A 19,845-nucleotide genomic window follows, 5' to 3' on the forward strand; every position below is an offset into this window, starting at 1 on the left:
TGAGCGGTCTTTCAACTAAATAACTACACCAAATCTCTCTCTCTCTTTCTCTCTCCCAATGTGGACTATGTGTGTTTCAAGAATTTTGTCTGGCCACAGCTATGCCGTTTTACGTGCGATCGGAGCCGGATTTTAGGGCAGATTAATTGCCTTAAGGCTGATTAGCTATAGTTCAGTGATGTCACTGATGACAGCTTTTTTTTTAATTAGCTAATGATGTGATGTCATGGTAAATGGCCTGCATTTATATAGTTATTTTATCAAAAGCGCTTTACAATCAGTAGATAGTCTACATTCACCCATTCATACACAGATGGCGGCAGGCTGCCACGCAGGGTGCCTACACACCATTGGGAGCAAGGAGGGTTAAGTGTCTTGCCCAAGGACACAACGACAGCAGCTGGGAGGGAGCGGGGATCGAGCCGCCAACCCTTGCGTCATTGGCCGACCCGCTCTACCTCCTTAGCTAAAGCCGTCCCTATCCGACATCATCAGTGATGTCATAAGGGCACACACACACACAAGGAGGCATTGTGACAAGACTGATCATGTGATCAGTGATGTCATGGGGGGCACACACTGACGATGTCAACAGTTATATCATAATGGGGCACACACAAGGAGGCATTGTGACATCACTGATGCAATAACATTTAGTGAGCAACACACACACAAGGGGGCATTGTGACAAGACTGATCAGTAATCGTTGCTAGGAAACAAATTCTGCAGGAGTGGAAGTCCCCCTCTCCACCCTCTTTTCAGCAGTGGGAGTAGTTTATTTGACACAATGTAAAATCCACATAAAAAAAGCTTCAAATGAAGACAGTTTACATACATTAACACATGCTGAGGATTAAGTACACAATAAAGCCAAAGGCTTATTTCCATTGTGATCCTCTTGATCCATTGTGATCCTCTTGGCGGATATGATCTCTGTTATATGGATGGAGAGACTCAGGTTCCTGAGGACCAACTCACTTAAAAGATTTCTGGTTGTTTGGGACTATTTACTGTCAATGTTTACACAGGAGAACCTTGGATGTGTCCAGGTCGTCCATGGAAAAGTGTAAGGACAAGTGTCGGTGTCAGGTGGTAACCAATCAGAAGAATGAACGATGTATGACGTAATATGACAGCGCCGAAAAGACTCGTCATCAAGCCGCAGCCGTCAATAACGAATAATATATGCCGAGGTCTCTGCATCTATGGTCTGCATACACGGAGACAAAAACAACGCTATCATGCCTAAAACTTGTGCTGTGTGGGGATGTAAGACACGTTGTAAGCCTGGCTGCCATGTAGGATTTTTTCGTTTCCCTGCTTTAAAAAGTGTGTCCCACCAAAGGAGTCTTTGGATTCAAAACTTGGTGAGGAGAAAAGATTGGCAACCAAAAGAGCACGACCGAGTTTGTGGAGATCATTTTATCTCAAGTAAGTTAAATTCTTTATTTTCTAGTCATGTATTTGTTTGATAATGGCTGTAGCCTGTAGTTTTAATGTAACGTTAGTGAAAATAAATCCTACTGAATCGAGACCCCCCTACACACTGTGCTAGCAATTGTTGTGCGTCTTGTAACAGTAAAGTCAAAACATACAGTAACAACGGAATTGTAGGTGATTTAAACAATCTAACTAAAGTTAAAGCATCTCTGGTATCGTGTCTACAAGCGCGCTGTCTAGCCTCATATCAGACTGACTCACGCCATGAAGTAGCCCCAGAAGTGACCCAGCCAGTGTACTCCAGTCCGTATATTGCTCGTGCAGTATTTACTTCCGGGTACCCCCGGGGTCAACACATCATAATGGCGGTGAACGACACAAACTGACGTGTTGAAGACAAATAAGACAAAAATGGTTCGTTCGTGTTGTGTTGTTGGGTGTCCAGTAACCATAAAGAGCGGGTCAAGATTTGGATTATTCAGAATTCCCAATGCAAAGGGCAAACATGAGCAAAGAGAACTCTGGATTCGGCGTATTCGGCTGCAGAGGCTTACAGCTAACGCTAACGTTACCAGTAAGAAGAAAGACAAGCTGGCTGCGAAGACCTGGGAGCCAAGTCTCAATACCAGAATTTGTGGGAGGCATTTTGTGACACGTAAGCTTTTTTGTCTAATTTCTTAATTTTCATGATCAAAGACACGAAGTTATTTTGAGGGTGCCGCGTCTATGTGCCGACAGGCCGCAGTGCCGACAGGTCGCAATGCCGATAGCCCACAAGCAGAACCAGCTGAGCGAGGCGGCGTGCAGCGTGTCGGTGGAGCTATACCTCTCCCAGCCCCCACGCCAAACTTAACCTCCCCCCATGCCTAAACCTAACCTCCCCCAGACCCTAACCCAAAACCTAACCTCTCCCAGCCCCCACGCCAAACCTAACCTCCCCCCATGCCATGCCTAAACCTAACCTCCCCCAGACCCTAACCCAAAACCTAACCTCTCCCACCCCCACGCCTAAACCTAAGGTCGGCATTGCGGGTGGTCGGCATAGCGGGTGGACCCCATTTTGGTGGTGTTGGTGTTGTGCTAGGCTAAGTAGCAACACAACAACTAACCTAGGCTAGAGCTTTAGCTAGCTAGAGAGAGAGAGAGAGAGAGAGTGTGTGTGTGTGTCTGTGTGTGTGAAAATAAATAAATAAAAAGACATTGAGTCTTAGTCGAGGACATCAGAAGTTAGTTGATGTTGATAATGCCATAGGACCCCTCACAGAAGAGACTATTACTGGGCTGTCATAATTTCTTATTTGGCAACTTCTTCTTTTTGGTGTTTTATGGCCGTTGGCATCTACGCAAATTTAAACCTACCGCCTTCCCAATCGGGTACCCGGAAGTAAATGGTGTTTACATGGTGACGTCACGGTGATTTGGTCTATAGGAGGGGTCAGCCGAGCAGCATTTTGGTAAACAAACCGCGTCACTGGGTGGCAACAGCAATGGATCCCTATGGAGCCCAAGTGACGCGAGGCTTGTGTGTCTGACTCTAGCCGTCGAACTCTTGTTTACATTTTAAAAACTGTGACAGTTCACACACACGTTTAACACAACATGTTATACATCAAACCCTTGAGCTACTTCTGCTCTCACTCAGAATGTCAAAATATAAGCGATGTGATGTATAGTTTTTGAGATATTAATGTTTGTTTGGCACAACTCATACTATTAACTCCTGCGGGGTTGCGCATTCCTGGGTGTCAAGTGACATCACGCTGATTCGTCCCATCTATAGGCAATAAAGGGGAAAGTAAATTACTGGCTTCCGTAGGAGGACTAGGGTAGGGAGATGGGTAGGAGAGCATTTTGAACAGCCTTTCCCCCCTATTGCCTATTGGAACGCTATGTGACTCTTAACTACTGCATGAGTATATTAATTATAATATATGGAGTACAGTACTAGGGTCACTCACTTCTGGGGCTAGCCATGAAGCAGCCAAAACTCAACTCACTGGAGGCAAAGCTGTCTCCCTACTCTGGATAGGAGTGATTTTTTATAATCACTCTTGCGATTCGCAACTTTTAATCTGTTGCATGTTGCCTGTCTGTAATGTTAACAAATGTTAGTTAATTGTACAGCTGTCGACCAGGACGCCACTGAAAAAGATATTTTTAATCTCAATGAGGCTTTTCCTATGTCAAAAAGTGCGTGTGCGTGTGTGTGTGTGTGTGTGTGTGTGTGTGTGTGTGTGTGCGCGTGTGCGTGTGTCCTTCCAGAGCGGCCAAGCTCGGATGCTAACCATCCAGACTTTGCCCCTTCTTTACACCTGACATCTGAACCTGGTGCGGACCCATCCAATGAGTGTCCAGCCCACTTTGCCCCTTTACACCGGACACCTGATGCAGACCCGTCCAGTGACAGTCCAGCCCAGGGTTGCTGCCATGCGGCAGCAGAGCCTGGGCTGCTGCCATGGAGTTGCTGCCATGTGAAGAGATATGAAAGAGCCATCAAAGGGAGAAACCTGCTATCCTCTGCTGCTGCACAAGAACCTGTGTCACCACAGACTCCAGATGAGGTGGTGATTTCTGAGGATCATAGCAAGCAGGAGTGTGAGGCTTTAAGGGAAGAGGTCAACCAACGTAAGAGTTACTGCAACCGGACACCTGATGCAGACCTGATGCAGGGCGCTACAGGGACAAGCACACATCAGTGGTGGATGAGTTGAGTCGCTCCCCCTGCTTCTCTACCCTGGCTCTCCCTCCCCTGCACCCCCATCTCTCCTTCTCTCCTCCTCCACATTCCTATTTTCTCCCCCCCCCCCCCCCCTCTCCTCCGTCTATATTGCTCATTCTCTCCCCACCTCCCCCCCCCCCCCTGCTCTCTTCTCCCCCACACCTCCCCTCCCTTCCCCTCTCCTGCTCTCTCCTCTTGCTCCTTCCCCACCTCCTATACCCTCCCCACCCCATCACTCTCTCACATTCCCCCTGCTATTCTCCCTTCTCCTGCGCTCTCCTCTGCTCTCCCCTCATTCCTATATTTTCTATATTATCAATTGTTCAAATGTTATCTTTATTCTGTATATTCTTGTTACTGTTGTGTCAGCTAGAATTAGCTAGACATACTTTCTGTGAAGCCCTCTGAGACATGCTTGTGAATTAGGGCTATATAAATAAACTTGACTTGACTTGACTTGACACACACACACACACACACACACACACACACACACACACACACACACACACACACAATGATATGTAAAGCGCTTTGGGTGCCTTGAAAAATGCTGTAAATCCAATCAATTATTATTATTATTATAGTGACCAGGACAAAGCGATGCCGGAAGGAGCAGTCTGTCAAGTCAGGTGGGTAAGAAGGGCCAGGCATTTTTTTTTTCTGATTTCCTCCCCAATTGTACTTGGCCAATTTCCCCCTGCTGCCCCAGTCGCTGCTCCACCCCCTCTGCCGATCTGGGGAGAGTCGTAGACTTAGCACCATGCTTCCTCCGACACGTGCAGTTGCCAGCCGCTTCTTTTCACCTGACAGCAGGGAGCTTCACCGGTAGGACATAGCACGTGGGAGGATCACGCTATTCCCACCAGTTCCCTTCTGCCCCAAACAGACGCCCCGACCGACCAGAGGAGGCGCTAGTGCAGCGACCAGGACACATGCCCGGCTTCCCACCCGCAGACACAGCCAATTATGCCTGTATGGACGCCCGACCAAGCCGGAGGTGGTGCGAACTTACGGCCCTCGCGTTGGGTTGGTAGGCAGGGAATCTACCGCTACACTACCCAGACGCCCGCATTAAGTTTGTTAAGTTGTTTGTTTATCCACGGCAAGTGTCTGTGATCTGCAGGGATCCCACCATCACAAAAAACCTGGAAAAGTCATGGAATTTCAAAATCTAATTTTCCAGACCTGGAAAAGTCATGGAATTAGTAAAATCCTTGAAAGTTTTAGAAAAAAGTAATTAAACTCTGTAATTGTTAGAGTAATCTTCTTCTTAATGTAACATAACCGCAAATATATTTTCTGTAGCTGTTGACGTAACGTAGCTCTAATATGTTGATGCATGACCGTTTTGTTTACTATCACATAGGTTTCTTCACTTCATGTTCACATGGTGCAGCGTTATCAGTGGTCCGTGCAGCGCGGTGAAGTTAGTTTTAAGTTGGATATTGAACAGACATTCATTCTGGACCTAGCATCGTCTTCTTCCTCAGTTTCACCCAGTGCTTAACTCACCTCCCAGAACCTCGCCTTTAACCACTGGTTTCCATGTAATGTGATGCAGTGATTTTAAAGCAGGAAAATCCTATATAAAGAGGTGTGTCCTATTTGCCCAGTGTAGCAATAATGTCTGGTATTGATTCAGAGGCACTGCCTCATATTGAATGGACATTCTATTATGGATCCTTGAAAAATCATGGAAAAGTTTTGAGATTTTATGCATGAGAATGTGTGGGAACCCTGGTTTTTATAGATGTATTTTGGTGTGTTTTGGTGTTCATGCTTTATATTTTTACTGCAGTTGTATTTGTGTCAATGATCAATGCAAATTTTCAGTGTCCATTTCCACATCATGTGCAGGATTTCTAAATGATGATGATGATGATGATATTTTAATTTTATTTTTATACAGAGGACACAGAGGATACGGATGACACTCCTGATGGTATAAGTGCTGTTCGAGGAGTGGACAACACGGGCAGCAACATGGATGCAGAGAGCGCTACAGGAACAAGCACGGTTCAGTGGTGGATCAGTTGAGTCCTCCCTCCCCCCCTTCACACACACACACACACACACACACACAGTGTGTTTACATATGTAAAGCACTTTGGGTGGCTTGAAAAGCGCTATACAAATCCAATTAATTATTATTATTATTACAGGGACCGGGACAACCCTAACCCTTTGCAGGAAGCAGCAGTCTGTCAAGTCAGGTGAGTGGGCCAGGACAAAAGCAGGGTGTCAACTCTCTTAAAACTGCCATCTTCAATGTTAATAGATAGGGATGCACCGATATATCTGCTGTGTATGGGTATTGGCTGATATTGGCATTGTTGACTGCACTCGGCCTACTGGCACAAAGGTGTTACTGTTCACCGATTGAAGTGGCAGAGATTTAGCCATGTGATACATTGGGTCACATCATTTCTGTCTTTAAGTACTTCAAAGTACGGTATATAGAGTGGAGCACACCCAAAAAGTTTGAAGAGGTGCAGACTAATGTAAATTCACAGTAACATAAAGAAAAGAAGTCGCTATAAGTACTGAAAAATTATAGTTGTATGTATAGCAGGCTAAAAAGGCTTTGGAAACATTTTTTTCACAAAATAATCTTTGTCATGTGAAAGGTTTTATTAAAGGTTATTTGTTTAATAATTAAATTTGTACAAATTAATTTGTGCTAATTCAAAAATAGTGTGAAGTGCTCAAAAGACTTTAAAACAGTTCAGTTATTTATTTATAATGAAAATGTCGTTTGTTTCCCTGTCAGAAATAGGGACGAAACATTAACCGGTTTAATGATAAACTGCGATAAAATTATTCCTTACATTTTTATTACAGTTTCAAATATTAAGTATCATTAAAATTGTGTTACAGTGATTACAGTGCTTTGAAAAACACAGTAAATACTGTCCATCATCAACTAAAGTTAGCAACAGTCTCCCAGATGCAGACGCACAGCCTTGGTGAAATAATTTCAGTGAGTGTATCAGAACTTTTTGAACATTTTCAGCTTATTTTAACAATACCGCAATAATACTGATAACTGTGATCATTTTGGTCACTATAATAGTGATATGAAATTTTCATACCGTTTCATCTCCAGTCAGGAAAGGGGTAATAAAAAAGTTGCTATTGGCCAAATTGTTATGCTAAACATTTGTATCAGCCGTGAATTTTGCAATTGGTGCATCCCTATTAATAGATTATCACAAAAAATAAGTTGTTGAACTTTTTGAAAGGACTTGAAAGCGATTTGGGAATAATTGAATGCTGACTTGAACAAGCATCACTGGCGGGCTTCTCCCTATTCAGAGCTGACAGCATTACTATTCCCTGCATGAATCACAACTTTTGCGTCATGGCAGTGTAGCATTTTGGTAATTGTAGTCCAAACACTTAGGATCCACACAGGACGAAGCTCCTGACAAGCCAAAGAGGAAGAAGAGGAAACAGGACATGCCCTCCAAGGCAAAGAGGCGGTCTTCTCCCTGTCCTGAGCCTGAGGTAAGAACCGCCTCAGTTAAAGAACATTGTCACTGAATTACTCCCAGGAAACATGTTAATGAATCCTAGATTAGGTTTCTATAGATTTGCCGAAGTAGAGAAATAGAAATAGTGCTGTATCAGGATAGGAGAGTGCTTTTCTTGGGAGCGCTTGATTTAAGAGTTCCTCTGTTTCTCACCGTCTTCACAACAGCATCACTATTGGTGTTCAACAACACATTTATAACAAGACACAGAGTCTAATGACGGGTCGGATCACACCCCTTTTCTTATCTGCCTTCAGTTTGATGTCAACTACACAGCTGTAACGTTTGGTGAGTGCATCTTGCACGGTTCTGATGCTATCGCCTTCACAAAATCTGTCCACAGACAGGCAGACATAAACACCTGGTAAAGTACCCAAAACAGCTTCTGTGGTAGTTGATGAGACACACACACACACACACACACACACACACACACACACACACACACACACACACACTCATAAGATGAAAACTATACCAGCGGCTGGTAGTCACATAGGTAGTAGTTTTGATTAGCTGTTGACTGTGAAAAGTTCAGCTGTGGCCAACTTGAGTCTGCCGACAAGCTTGTTGAGCGTCCACACGTCAGCTGAGTTTCCGGCACTGGTGACTTGGACTTGAGGCACTGGTGACTTGGACTTGAGGCACTGGTGACTTGGACTTGAGGCACTGGTGACTTGGACTTGAGGCACTGGTGACTTGGACTCGAGCATTCATGCTAATTGATAAAACCCATTTTTTGTTTTGTTTTGTTAGTTTTTGTAATAGAGTACCGCAGGGATGACGTATTTTTGTAGGCTTAACCAGAAATCGAAAGTGGAAAGGTCTTATGGGGTTTTAGAATGTGGATTTCACTTAAATGCATCAAATAAGGTCTGTTGTTAACAAAAGTTTATGGGAGCGCGAATTTGGGTTCAGCAGGATAATCTTCACAAGATTTTTAGAAAACGCGTTGGCATTTACATGGAATTTACCTCAAACATCCACTTGGACTCATGAACTGATTAGATTTTCGTGGTCAAAGTTCAAGGTCACTGTGACATCACGGCCGCTCATTTCATGCTTGTTAACGTGATATCTCAGGAACGCCTTGATGGAATTTCATCTAATTTGCTTCAAACGTCTACTTGGATTCAAGGATGAACTGATTACATTTTGGTGGTCAAAGTTCAAGGTCACTGTGACCTCGCGAACGCCATTTTCAAGCTCGGTAACGCCATATCTCAGTAAAACCTTGATGGAATTTCTTCACATTTGGCTCAAACGTCAAAGTCTGGACAGACATGGATGTCGACTGCTCCCTTGTTGGCGGAGGCATATATGCGCGGTGCGACCGTTCTAGTTCTTTTTCTGTTTTTCTTATTGGAAAGGCGACTTATTTACTTGGAGGCCAAGTAAGCCAAATCCTCTTATTTCACTCAATGGCCTTTGTGCCATAAAAATGTGTGACACCAAACGTCAGTTGGCCTTGCCCTTAAAATGACGAAATTCCAAACCTGCAGACTCAACTTTGATGACTTGGACTCGACTCAGGTAATGGGGACTCGACTTGGACTGGACTCTCCTTTGGTGACTCGGACTCGAACACTGGTGGGGACTCAGACTCGACTCAGACTCGAGATATAGTGACTTGACTACAACACTGGTGTGAGCGCACAGTTAAGGAAGTGTTATGGATGTCGTTATGTTGTGTGATGTCGTCAAATAACTTTTATGGAAAGAAATGGCAGCTCCATATTGCCCCATTGCAACATCAGCGCCCAGCAGCCTCCGCCATTTTTGATTTTTGGAAACGTGACACCGCCAAAAGAACCTTGCAGTGGTCAGCTGCGGCAGCGCTGGCCCCTATAATCAGCCTCTCTAAACAGTAACTCAACGGGAGAACACTCTAAACTTCGGGGATTCACATCTTTTCCGGGCGTACTGCAAATATTGATTGAAGTGGTGTAGTGCAGGGATGTAAAACAACAACCATATTGTGGAAATTAAGCAACATTTTTTTTTTTTTTTTTAGTTTTTTCAAGATAAATAGCTAATGAAAAGGACCCGAGGTTAAAACCACAGCAACGCACTTCTGACGGAGTGGACGACAGCCGCATTTGCGCAACAGTGACAACACAAACTGCAGGATTAACATCTTTTCCGGGCGTATTGCAAATCTTGGTCTATTCTATTTACTTATACTATTTACTTATTTATTCAATGGCAGGATCAAAGCAGAAACATGTAAACGTTCATTCTGAATTTCATTTATTAAATAAATACAGCACTTTGAAATCATGGGTTCAGATTGACTAATTCAATTTACTGATTTATTTATTTCTAAAGAAAACACATTTATTGATGAAAAATCAGCTCCATGTGTGCTTATAGATAAAGCTGCATTAATTTGTCCCAATTTCCCCCCAGGGATCATTAAAGTCTTTCTGATTCTGATTACATTTGCTGAAAAATTCACTGACTACAACAGTATATGCAGACATGGTCCAGACTATAATCGGGGGGGAAAAAATGTCAATGTAGAATTTGCAATCATGTATAAATCTATACCCATAACAAACATTCAAGTAAATTTAAAGTCCCTGGAAACCAGAAATATTTCTTTATTATTTAGCATTTTGAGTTCATCACATCACAGGACCCTATGTTAATAAGCCACCAGCCAAATTTGAACGATGATGAACGTCGCAAAGTATATAAATTTAGGTTTGACAGTCATGGCAAAACTCATGAGAATCAATTATTTTTTAGAGTGTATTTTCTCCCGCGGACTGTGTGGGCGTGTCCCGTCTGCAGCAGGGAAATTTCTCTCGGAGAGAAGGAGAGAGAGAGAATTTAAGAGAGATTGGGTGAGTGTGTGTGTGTGTGTGTGTGTGTGTGTGTGTGTGTGTGTGTTCGCGCGTTGCTCCCTTTGTAAACTGGAACACTTGTAGAACAAAAATGTAGAGTGGATAGGCCTGGATAGACTGAACCTGGCTAGAACAGTTAAGCTATTTTTTTTTTAACTCTTTATTTAACAATTTTATTTTTCAAACAACAAAGAGACAAGACATGACATACTCCCATTGCTAAATCACCCATTTATAAATTAGTCGACTCGAGTGGAAACGGTCAAATCATGGAATTTTAATGCCAACATATAAACATAAATTAAAACACCTAATTGAGCCAAGATAGCCAGATATTGCTCTTTGACATTTTTTTTACATCTTTGACAAGGCAGCTGTATTTGTAGGGAAATTGGCGAGTTTTAACAAACTGCTTTATAGTGTTTTGACCAGTTCTAATGACCGAGACCGGGTTTGGGAGAGGAGGAAAGCCTCAACTATAATTCGGCTGTCTGTAAAAAGCTGACTGACAATGAAAACTGACAGAATCCAAACTTAACAAGAAGCTACTAACCTGTAAACAGTTTGCGCAAATGCGGCTGTCGTCCACTCCGTCAGAAGTGCCTTGCTGTGGTTTTAACCTCCGGTCCTTTTCATTAGCTATTTATCTTGAAAAAACAAAAACAAAAATACGAAACATTTTGCTTAATTTCCACAATATGGTTGTTGTTTTACATCCCTGCACTACACCACTTCAATCAATATTTGCAGTACGCCCGGAAAAGATGTGAATCCCCGAAGTTTAGAGTGTTCTCCCGTTGAGTTACTGTTTAGAGAGGCTGATTATAGGGGCCAGCGCTGCCGCAGCTGACCACTGCGAGGCGCATTCGGTTTCCAAAAATGGCCGGAGTGACGTCTCTTTCCTTCCACGCTCTTTGATGTCGTTATGTTGTCGTTTTATTTATTTACAAGATTGAGACTCAGCAACCAATCTGTCCTGCAGGGCTCTGGGAGTGAGGGACGTCCGGACTCCCCCAGCTTGGACGGGACTGAGAAGGGCGAAGGAAACACTGCAAAGGAGTTTTTTCGCCAGGTGGGTCGGCTTCTTCAACATTTCACATTACCTTCACTTGATTGAGTTTGAAAACATTTAACATTACCCTCACTTTATTTAGTTAGAAAACATTTCACATCACCTTCACTTGATTGAGTTTGAAAACATTTCACATTAGCTTGTGAAACTCAACTCCCGTTGAGTTACTGTTTAGAGAGGCTGATTATAGGGGCCAGCGCTGCCGCAGCTGACCACTGCGAGGCGCATTCGGTTTCCAAAAATGGCCGGAGTGACGTCTCTTTCCTTCCACGCTCTTTGATGTCGTTATGTTGTCGTTTTATTTATTACAAGATTGAGACTCAGCAACCAATCTGTCCTGCAGGGCTCTGGGAGTGAGGGACGTCCGGACTCCCCCAGCTTGGACGGGACCGAGAAGGGCGAAGGAAACACTGCAAAGGAGTTTTTTCGCCAGGTGGGTCGGCTTCTTCAACATTTCACATTACCTTCACTTGATTGAGTTTGAAAACATTTAACATTACCCTCACTTTATTTAGTTAGAAAACATTTCACATCACCTTCACTTGATTGAGTTCGAAAACATTTCACATTAGCTTCTTTATTTAGTTAGAAAACATTTCACATTACCTTCACTTGATTTAGTTAGAAAACACATTACCTTCACTTGATTTAGTTTAACACATTTCACATTACCTTCACTTGATTTAGTTTGAACATTTCACATTACCTTCACTTGATTTAGTTTGAACATTTCACATTACCTTCACTTGATTTAGTTTGAACATTTCACATTACCTTCACTTGATTTAGTTTGAACATTTCACATTACCTTCACTAGGGATGGGAATCGAGAACCGGTTCTTGTTGAGAACCGGGTCCCAGTGGATCAATTCCTTGGAATCGTTAGCCAAAATCCTTAACAATTCCACTATCGATTCCATGCGCGATGACATCACACGCTGCGACACGCACGCAATGCAACGCAGCCTTGTTTTGTTTAGACCGCAGCCACCGGTCTAGCCACCGTCTAGGCAGAAGCAAAACGATGACCACAGTGCCACTTGCAATGCTTGCAAAACCTCTATTTCGTCAAAGGGGGGAAATACTAGCAATATGCAGAAACATTTGTCCACACAGCATGCAATAATTTTGGAGGAATGTCACGTTTCTGATGTGCTACGGAGTGACGATAACGTGGCTAACAGCAGCGCGGCTAACGTTAGCGCTCCTCCAGACCCTGGCTATTGTGTGTTTATTGTTTGTGCCATTTGTTTCATTGCTTAAACCAGATTTCACCAATACTCCATTTCCATCCATTTAATTTAGAGGATGATGACGTTCAGAGTCAGACTGGTTCAGAGGCTGGTAGTCGCTCTGGGTCAGGCTGCAGCGAGTAGCCTACTTCTTGTGCTGCGCACTTCTAGCCCCTCCATTCACCCAGGCAGGGAAGAGTAAAATGACCGAGGCGAGGGTAAACGAATGTCACCGAGCAGTGGCTAGTTTGTCTGACATGCCAGCTAAAGTAAAATGTCAAAGTTGCATGTTGTCATTCTAACCACTAGTTCTGTTTCATTCATTCCCACTATATATTTTCTATAGGGAGATGACAAAGATGCTCAACCCAAAATACAAACCCCCAAACAAAGCCAGTTTAACAGACACTGATCCCTGCTTGGTATGGGATTGAAAAGAGCAATCTGATCTCAGAGCTGAATAAGAATACATAATTATAATGATAATAATATAAAAGAAAATGAATGTTAATAAACCCGTTTGTACTCTTTTTTTTTTTCCTTGCCCAATGAGAATCGATAAGAGAATCGATAAGGAATCGGATCGATAAGCAGAATCGAAAATGGAATCGGAATCGCTAAAATCTTATCAATTCCCATCCCTAACCTTCACTTGATTTAGTTTAACACATTTCACATTACCTTCACTTGATTTAGTTTGAACATTTCACATTACCTTCACTTGATTTAGTTTGAACATTTCACATTACCTTCACTTGATTTAGTTTAACACATTTCACATTACCTTCACTTGATTTAGTTTGAACATTTCACATTACCTTCACTTGATTTAGTTTGAACATTTCACATTACCTTCACTTGATTTAGTTTGAACATTTCACATTACCTTCACTTGATTGAGTTTGAACATTTCACATTACCTTCACTTGATTGAATTTGAACATTTCACATTACCTTCACTTGATTGAGTTTGAACATTTCACATTACCTTCACTTGATTGAGTTTGAACATTTCACATTACCTTCACTTGATTTAGTTTGAACATTTCACATTACCTTCACTTGATTTAGTTTGAACATTTCACATGACCTTCACTTGATTTAGTTTGAACATTTCACATTACCTTCACTTGATTTAGTTTGAACATTTCACATTACCTTCACTTGATTTAGTTTAACACATTTCACATTACCTTCACTTGATTTAGTTTGAACATTTCACATTACCTTCACTTGATTGAGTTTGAACATTTCACATTACCTTCACTTGATTTAGTTTAACACATTTCACATTACCTTCACTTGATTTAGTTTGAACATTTCACATTACCTTCACTTGATTGACTTTGAACATTTCACATTACCTTCACTTGATTTAGTTTGAACATTTCACATTACCTTCACTTGATTTAGTTTGAACATTTCACATTACCTTCACTTGGTTTAATTTGAACATTTCACATTACCTTCACTTGATTTAGTTTGAACATTTCACATTACCTTCACTTGATTTAGTTTAACACATTTCACATTACCTTCACTTGATTTAGTTTGAACATTTCACATTACCTTCACTTGATTTAGTTTGAACTTTTCACATTACCTTCGCTTGATTTAGTTTGAACATTTCACATTACCTTCACTTGATTTAGTTTGAACATTTCACATTACCTTCACTTGATTTAGTTTGAACATTTCACATTACCTTCACTTGATTTAGTTTGAACATTTCACATTACCTTCACTTGATTTAGTTTGAACATTTCACATTACCTTCACTTGATTTAGTTTGAACATTTCACATTACCTTCACTTGATTTAGTTTGAACATTTCACATTACCTTCACTTGATTTAGTTTGAAAACACATGACCTTCATTTGAGTAAGTTTGAAAACACAAAAAAAGTGTCACATTACCTGAATTTAATTTGGTTTGAAAACGGCACTACTGTCCCCTGGGTTTGTTTCCACTGCTCTTGTCATTACTTTGACTACAAATACACAGAGTTCCCACTGGTCCTTGAAATCCTTCAAAGTTTGTGAATTTGAGAAAAAGAATCAAGGCCTTTTGAAAATAGACATGGGTCATTGAAAGTGCTTGAATTTATATATTTTGTGCCAGAATAGTGTGGTGAAACTCTTCTACGGTATTTCTGTATTATTTAGTCCTCCCAGGCAGGGGGGGTGCTGTGGCTGTTGTTAACCTGCAGTAGCAGCTGCCCAACATCACTTCCTGTTCAAGGCTTATAAAGAGCCAAAGTGAACGTCACTTCCTGCTTTTCTCCCTGTACCAGCATTGAAAAAATGTGAATGGTGGTGATAAGTTACCTTTTTGATCCCATTTGTCAATATAAGAAATAACTCTGCAAGTCGAGAACGTCGTAGTTTGTGGTAAAACTGTGGCACTATAAGTTATAAATCAGAAAGACTACACACAACCAGTCACGTAAGTGACATCTCACTCTCTCCCCCCAGTCCATTGTTGTTGATGGTGTGACGTATAATGTGCGACACGAGATGTCATTGATTGACAAAACTAAACCTGACGTTTCAGTTTCAGCCAGGACAAACTGCAACTTTCTTGACATGCATAGTTATTTTTTAAATTTACAAAATGTTACATGTGTACCCGTGGGCCGTGGCACAATTCAAACGGGATAAAAAAAGTAACGTATCTCTCCATGCACCGCCATTGATATTTTTTCACGCGCTGGTAGAAAAGCAGGAAGTGACGTTCACTTTGGCTCTCTAGTCATAGAGTAGCGCAGCCATTATACAGGGCTGTTGTTTCTGTATGCTCGCTAGGAGTTAGAGCCCATCATTACTCGTTTCTGTAATAAAATAATTTACAAGCAGTTGTACAAGCAGTGCTGCCTGCTTGTACAACAGAACCCTTATTCAACTCTAAAAGGACATTCTGGAGTGTTGGCCTTTTTCCTCTTCCAGATTTTGCCGTGGCCCTGCACCTTGATTGAACTTTATTTTTGAGTGTGCTCGCTACTGTTGTTTTTTGACATCAGTTAAATATAAAATCTCACAACAATAGAAATTCACGTTCTTTTGATTTTTTTTTTACTTAACGTGGCTGGCGTATAGTATAGATAGTATAGTATAGTATGATATATTATAGTATAGTATACATATCATGGCAATGTTGACACACAGACAAATACATCTGGTTGAAGAGTTTTGTATGAAAAACAAATGTTCTGAATGGTGTGTCATTCAGATGACTAATCATTTTGTCTTCCGTCCTGCCTGCTCTTGTTGTCCTCTGAACATAGTCCCAGTTACTTATAATACATCTTTTATATTCAAGCTCCTGCATTTCTGCTGTCTTGATCACATACACTGAAGTGTGTGTGTGTGTGTGTGTGTGTGTGTGTGTGTGTGTGTGTGTGTGTGTGTGTGTGTGTGTGTGTGTGTGTGTGTGTGTGTGTGTGTGTGTGTGTGTGTGTGTGTGTGTGTGTGTGTGTGTGCGTGCGTGCGTGCGTGCGTGCGTGCGTGCTCCTAGGTGTGTGAGCAGGCTGGTGAGGACCTGGTGAAACAATACCTTTCAGGTGAATGGATCAAATCAGTCTATCACAGACTGGCTTCTTACTGTCGTCACATATATATATGTATATATATATTTATTTTTTTCAAATTCAGTTTATAGCATTTGTGAGAGGAAAAATCTAGTGATTATCACAATCCTCATTATCATTAAATCTTTATCATGGGAAAATGGCGTAAATAAAATGGATTAAAATATCTCCTCTTCACATCCTGGTGTGATCTGTCCACAGATTTTGGAAACCTGTGAGAACCCGCAGGGCAGCATGTACCTTGACTACGGAGGACAAGACCAGACCTCCTAACCTGGATACAGGAACATGAACTATCAGTAAATGCCTCATAATATACATGTTCCAGGGCTATGGAGGACAAGACCAGACCTACCCTGGATACAGGAACATGAACTATCAGTAAACACCTCATAATATACATGTTCCAGGGCTACGGAGGACAAGGCCAGACCTCCTAACCTGGATATAGCAACATGGATTATCAGTAAACACCTCATAATATACATGTTCCAGGGCTACGGAGGACAAGACCAGACCTAACCTGGATACAGGAACATGAACTATCAGTAAACACCTCATAATATACATGTTCCAGGGCTACGGAGGACAAGACCAGACCTCCTAACCTGGATATAGCAACATGGATTATCAGTAAACACCTCATAATATACATGTTCCAGGGCTACGGAGGACAAGACCAGACCTAACCTGGATACAGGAACATGAACTATCAGTAAATGCCTCATAATATACATGTTCCAGGGCTACGGAGGACAAGACCAGACCTCCTAACCTGGATATAGCAACATGGATTATCAGTAAACACCTCATAATATACATGTTCCAGGGCTACGGAGGACAAGACCAGACCTCCTACCCTGGATACAGGAACATGAACTATCAGTAAACACCTCATAATATACAGCCTTTCTCACATGACCATGGCATCTTTTCGCCCTTCTCAACCACAGACTGTATACAAATAAGGACATTGCCACCGTGACATCACCAAGCTCCCAGGAACAGCTCTGGTCCGTGAAGATGGTGGCCAAGCTCTGGATTGCAAGTCACGTGACGCCCTGCAGCCCAGAAACAGAAATTCCCGTCCACCTACATAAAGTCAAAAATGTTTTACTCAAGTTTAACTTCATGAGCCAGTTTTTCTCCACAATCCACCAAGAGCTGTTTACTCTCTCTCTCTGGCTCTGGTCACTATAACTCTGGGCCTGGGCTCGTCACATGACCTTAGGCTGCACATCACGGAAGTAAAAGCAGGAAGAAAAGCCATGCTGTATTCAAGAAGACTTGAAACTAGTTCTTGAGAGCATAAAGTAGACTCATTTGGAAAGTGTTTACTGAGGTAATAAATCAAGTGAGAAGTAGCGTCGTTTTCCCATTGACCTCCATACAATCAGACTTCTTTTAGCAAACGGGTGACTGAGATAAAAATTCACCCCCTGTACAGTTGTCATGAACGGGGAAATTGTCCATAGAGACCAAAACCATTTTTTGAACCAGGCTCTAAGGGATAATGTAGAGCGAGCCGGTTATTGTCACAAAATAAACCCTGACAGGGTGATCAGGACCCTGATGCCAAGCGGAGGGGTTTGTCTCACGCTGTCCAGTGCGATTATTACACAGCTACTTACTAAAAATCTACGGTAATCATCTTTTTTGCCATCGGGTGTCACAAATGAGTTAAATTGATTAAAATTCAGCAGATTGATATGACTGGACGTGGTCCTCCAGTCTTTCAGAATGGTGTGCATAGCAACGGTCTACACGTAGCAGTGGTCTTTTATCCAGAAATAACAGACCGAGGAATGCTGTGATTGACCAATCAGAATCGAGCATTGAACAAAGCCGGCTAATGAACATGTTTCTGCTGTAAAGTTGGGCATTTTGACATGGGAGTCTATGGGGATGGACTTGCTTTTGCAGCCAGCCTCAAGTGGCAGTTCAAGGAACTTTGTCCGCTTAACATTTTTTGTCATGAGTTTATTTTTCTAAATAAAGGGATTATTTTGCTTTATAATGTAGTGTACCGGTATTATCAGGACTAGAAACGGAGCGTGTTCCTTTCTGCCTCGTCCTTCCCCATCTCCTCCTCATCGGTCATTTCTACCGTACCTCGTTGGTTTTTCCTCGAGGTCGCAGACGCAGCTCGTGCTTCTCACCCGGTCGCATGTGCAGCTCGCCCGCAGGCCTCGTCTGCACGACGTTTGACGCAGACTGTCGCCGCTGCCCGTTCATTTTGTATTTGACGCGTAGCCAGGTATCCCAGCATGCTTTGCAAGGCATCGAGCGGCGGACGGCAACGACTAGAGGAGGGGCCATTTTGAAATCGACCAATTGAAGACGGAAATACAGCAAAACAGCCAATCAAGCTGCAAGCACCAAGCGATCAGCAGGCAACAGCAAGTGTCTACACGTGACAAACGTTGCTGTAGTCTGGCCGGGGGGCATCAGCTGACCTGCCCTTCGTGCAGGCGCAGTTGAGCTGCGCCGCGCCATCCCGCTCTCCAATTATAGAGGATATGCACAGACGTCACTTTACTGCATTTAAACTGAGTGGCAGCTGTCACTCAGTGGGCGTGACCCTGCAGTGACTTTTGCCTCTGACGTCACATGCATACCCTCTATAGCAGGGCTATTCAACTATATTGTTCACGGGCCACATTGTTAAAAAGCTAAGGGCCCGCGGGCCGGACATTTCCATGAGCTATTATTATCATCAGCGCCACCACATCTTTTTAGATTTGACTACATTGCAAAAGTAGCCTAATCATAGCCTCATGGTCCATGTTTTGATTTTGTTTTGTAATTCGATTTTCTTTTCAGAAATAGAAATTAAAAACTAGTTACACATCAAAATCAATCCACAGATGAAAAACAGCAACAGGACTTATTTTTTTTCTGCTGATGAAACCTCTGTGTCATCGACGTTTGACATCATTTTGACATCGAGAGAGGGGGCAGAGAGACAGATATAGAGAGAGCGGGAGAGAAAGAGGGACTTTCCTCAGAACTGGTCGGCGGGCCAGTCTGACTTGATTGGCGGGCTGGATTTGGCCCCCGGGCCGCCAGTTGAATAGGCCTGCTCTAGGGTCGTGAGATGTTATGGTGATTTTAAGTTGCCTGTAATTTTTAGCTGAGGATTTATTCATTTGCATCAGTCATCAATGCTCTAATCCTTTGTTGTTAAAAATAAATTACATTTATTTTGGAGCAAAGTGCCCCTGATGACCTCATTATTTTGTCAGAAAATGTTAATGCACAAGTACTTTTTTTGACAGTAGGTTAAACCCCCATATGGGGGGGGTGTAATATTTTTATTTTGATCTGAATCGTTGCTTTGTTGGCTTTCCAGGGGGGAACTAGTCATTCAGTTAACTACCCCCCCCCCCCCCCCTCCCTTCTTGGTGCA

The 19,845-nt window shown here is 42.5% G+C and overlaps 1 protein-coding gene across 1 annotated transcript; it reads left to right on the forward strand.

The window, feature by feature from the left end:
- Window positions 1-1,852: 1,852 nt before the first annotated feature.
- On the forward strand, window positions 1,853-19,600 carry LOC310773263 (uncharacterized protein; the record flags this gene model as incomplete). The annotated part of the gene is made up of 10 exons (XM_083633148.1): window positions 1,853-2,096; window positions 3,704-4,147; window positions 4,748-4,792; window positions 6,073-6,195; window positions 6,326-6,376; window positions 7,567-7,670; window positions 11,528-11,617; window positions 11,961-12,050; window positions 16,364-16,409; window positions 16,638-19,600. The coding sequence occupies 10 exons, from the start codon at window positions 1,853-1,855 to the stop codon at window positions 16,652-16,654; spliced, it is 1,254 nt and encodes a 417-aa protein (XP_083489274.1). The 3' UTR covers window positions 16,655-19,600.
- Between the last annotated feature and the right edge of the window lie 245 nt (window positions 19,601-19,845).

Source organism: Poromitra crassiceps, assembly GCF_964638095.1.
Source record: "Poromitra crassiceps genome assembly, chromosome: 3".
Classification (NCBI taxonomy): domain Eukaryota; kingdom Metazoa; phylum Chordata; class Actinopteri; order Beryciformes; family Melamphaidae; genus Poromitra; species Poromitra crassiceps.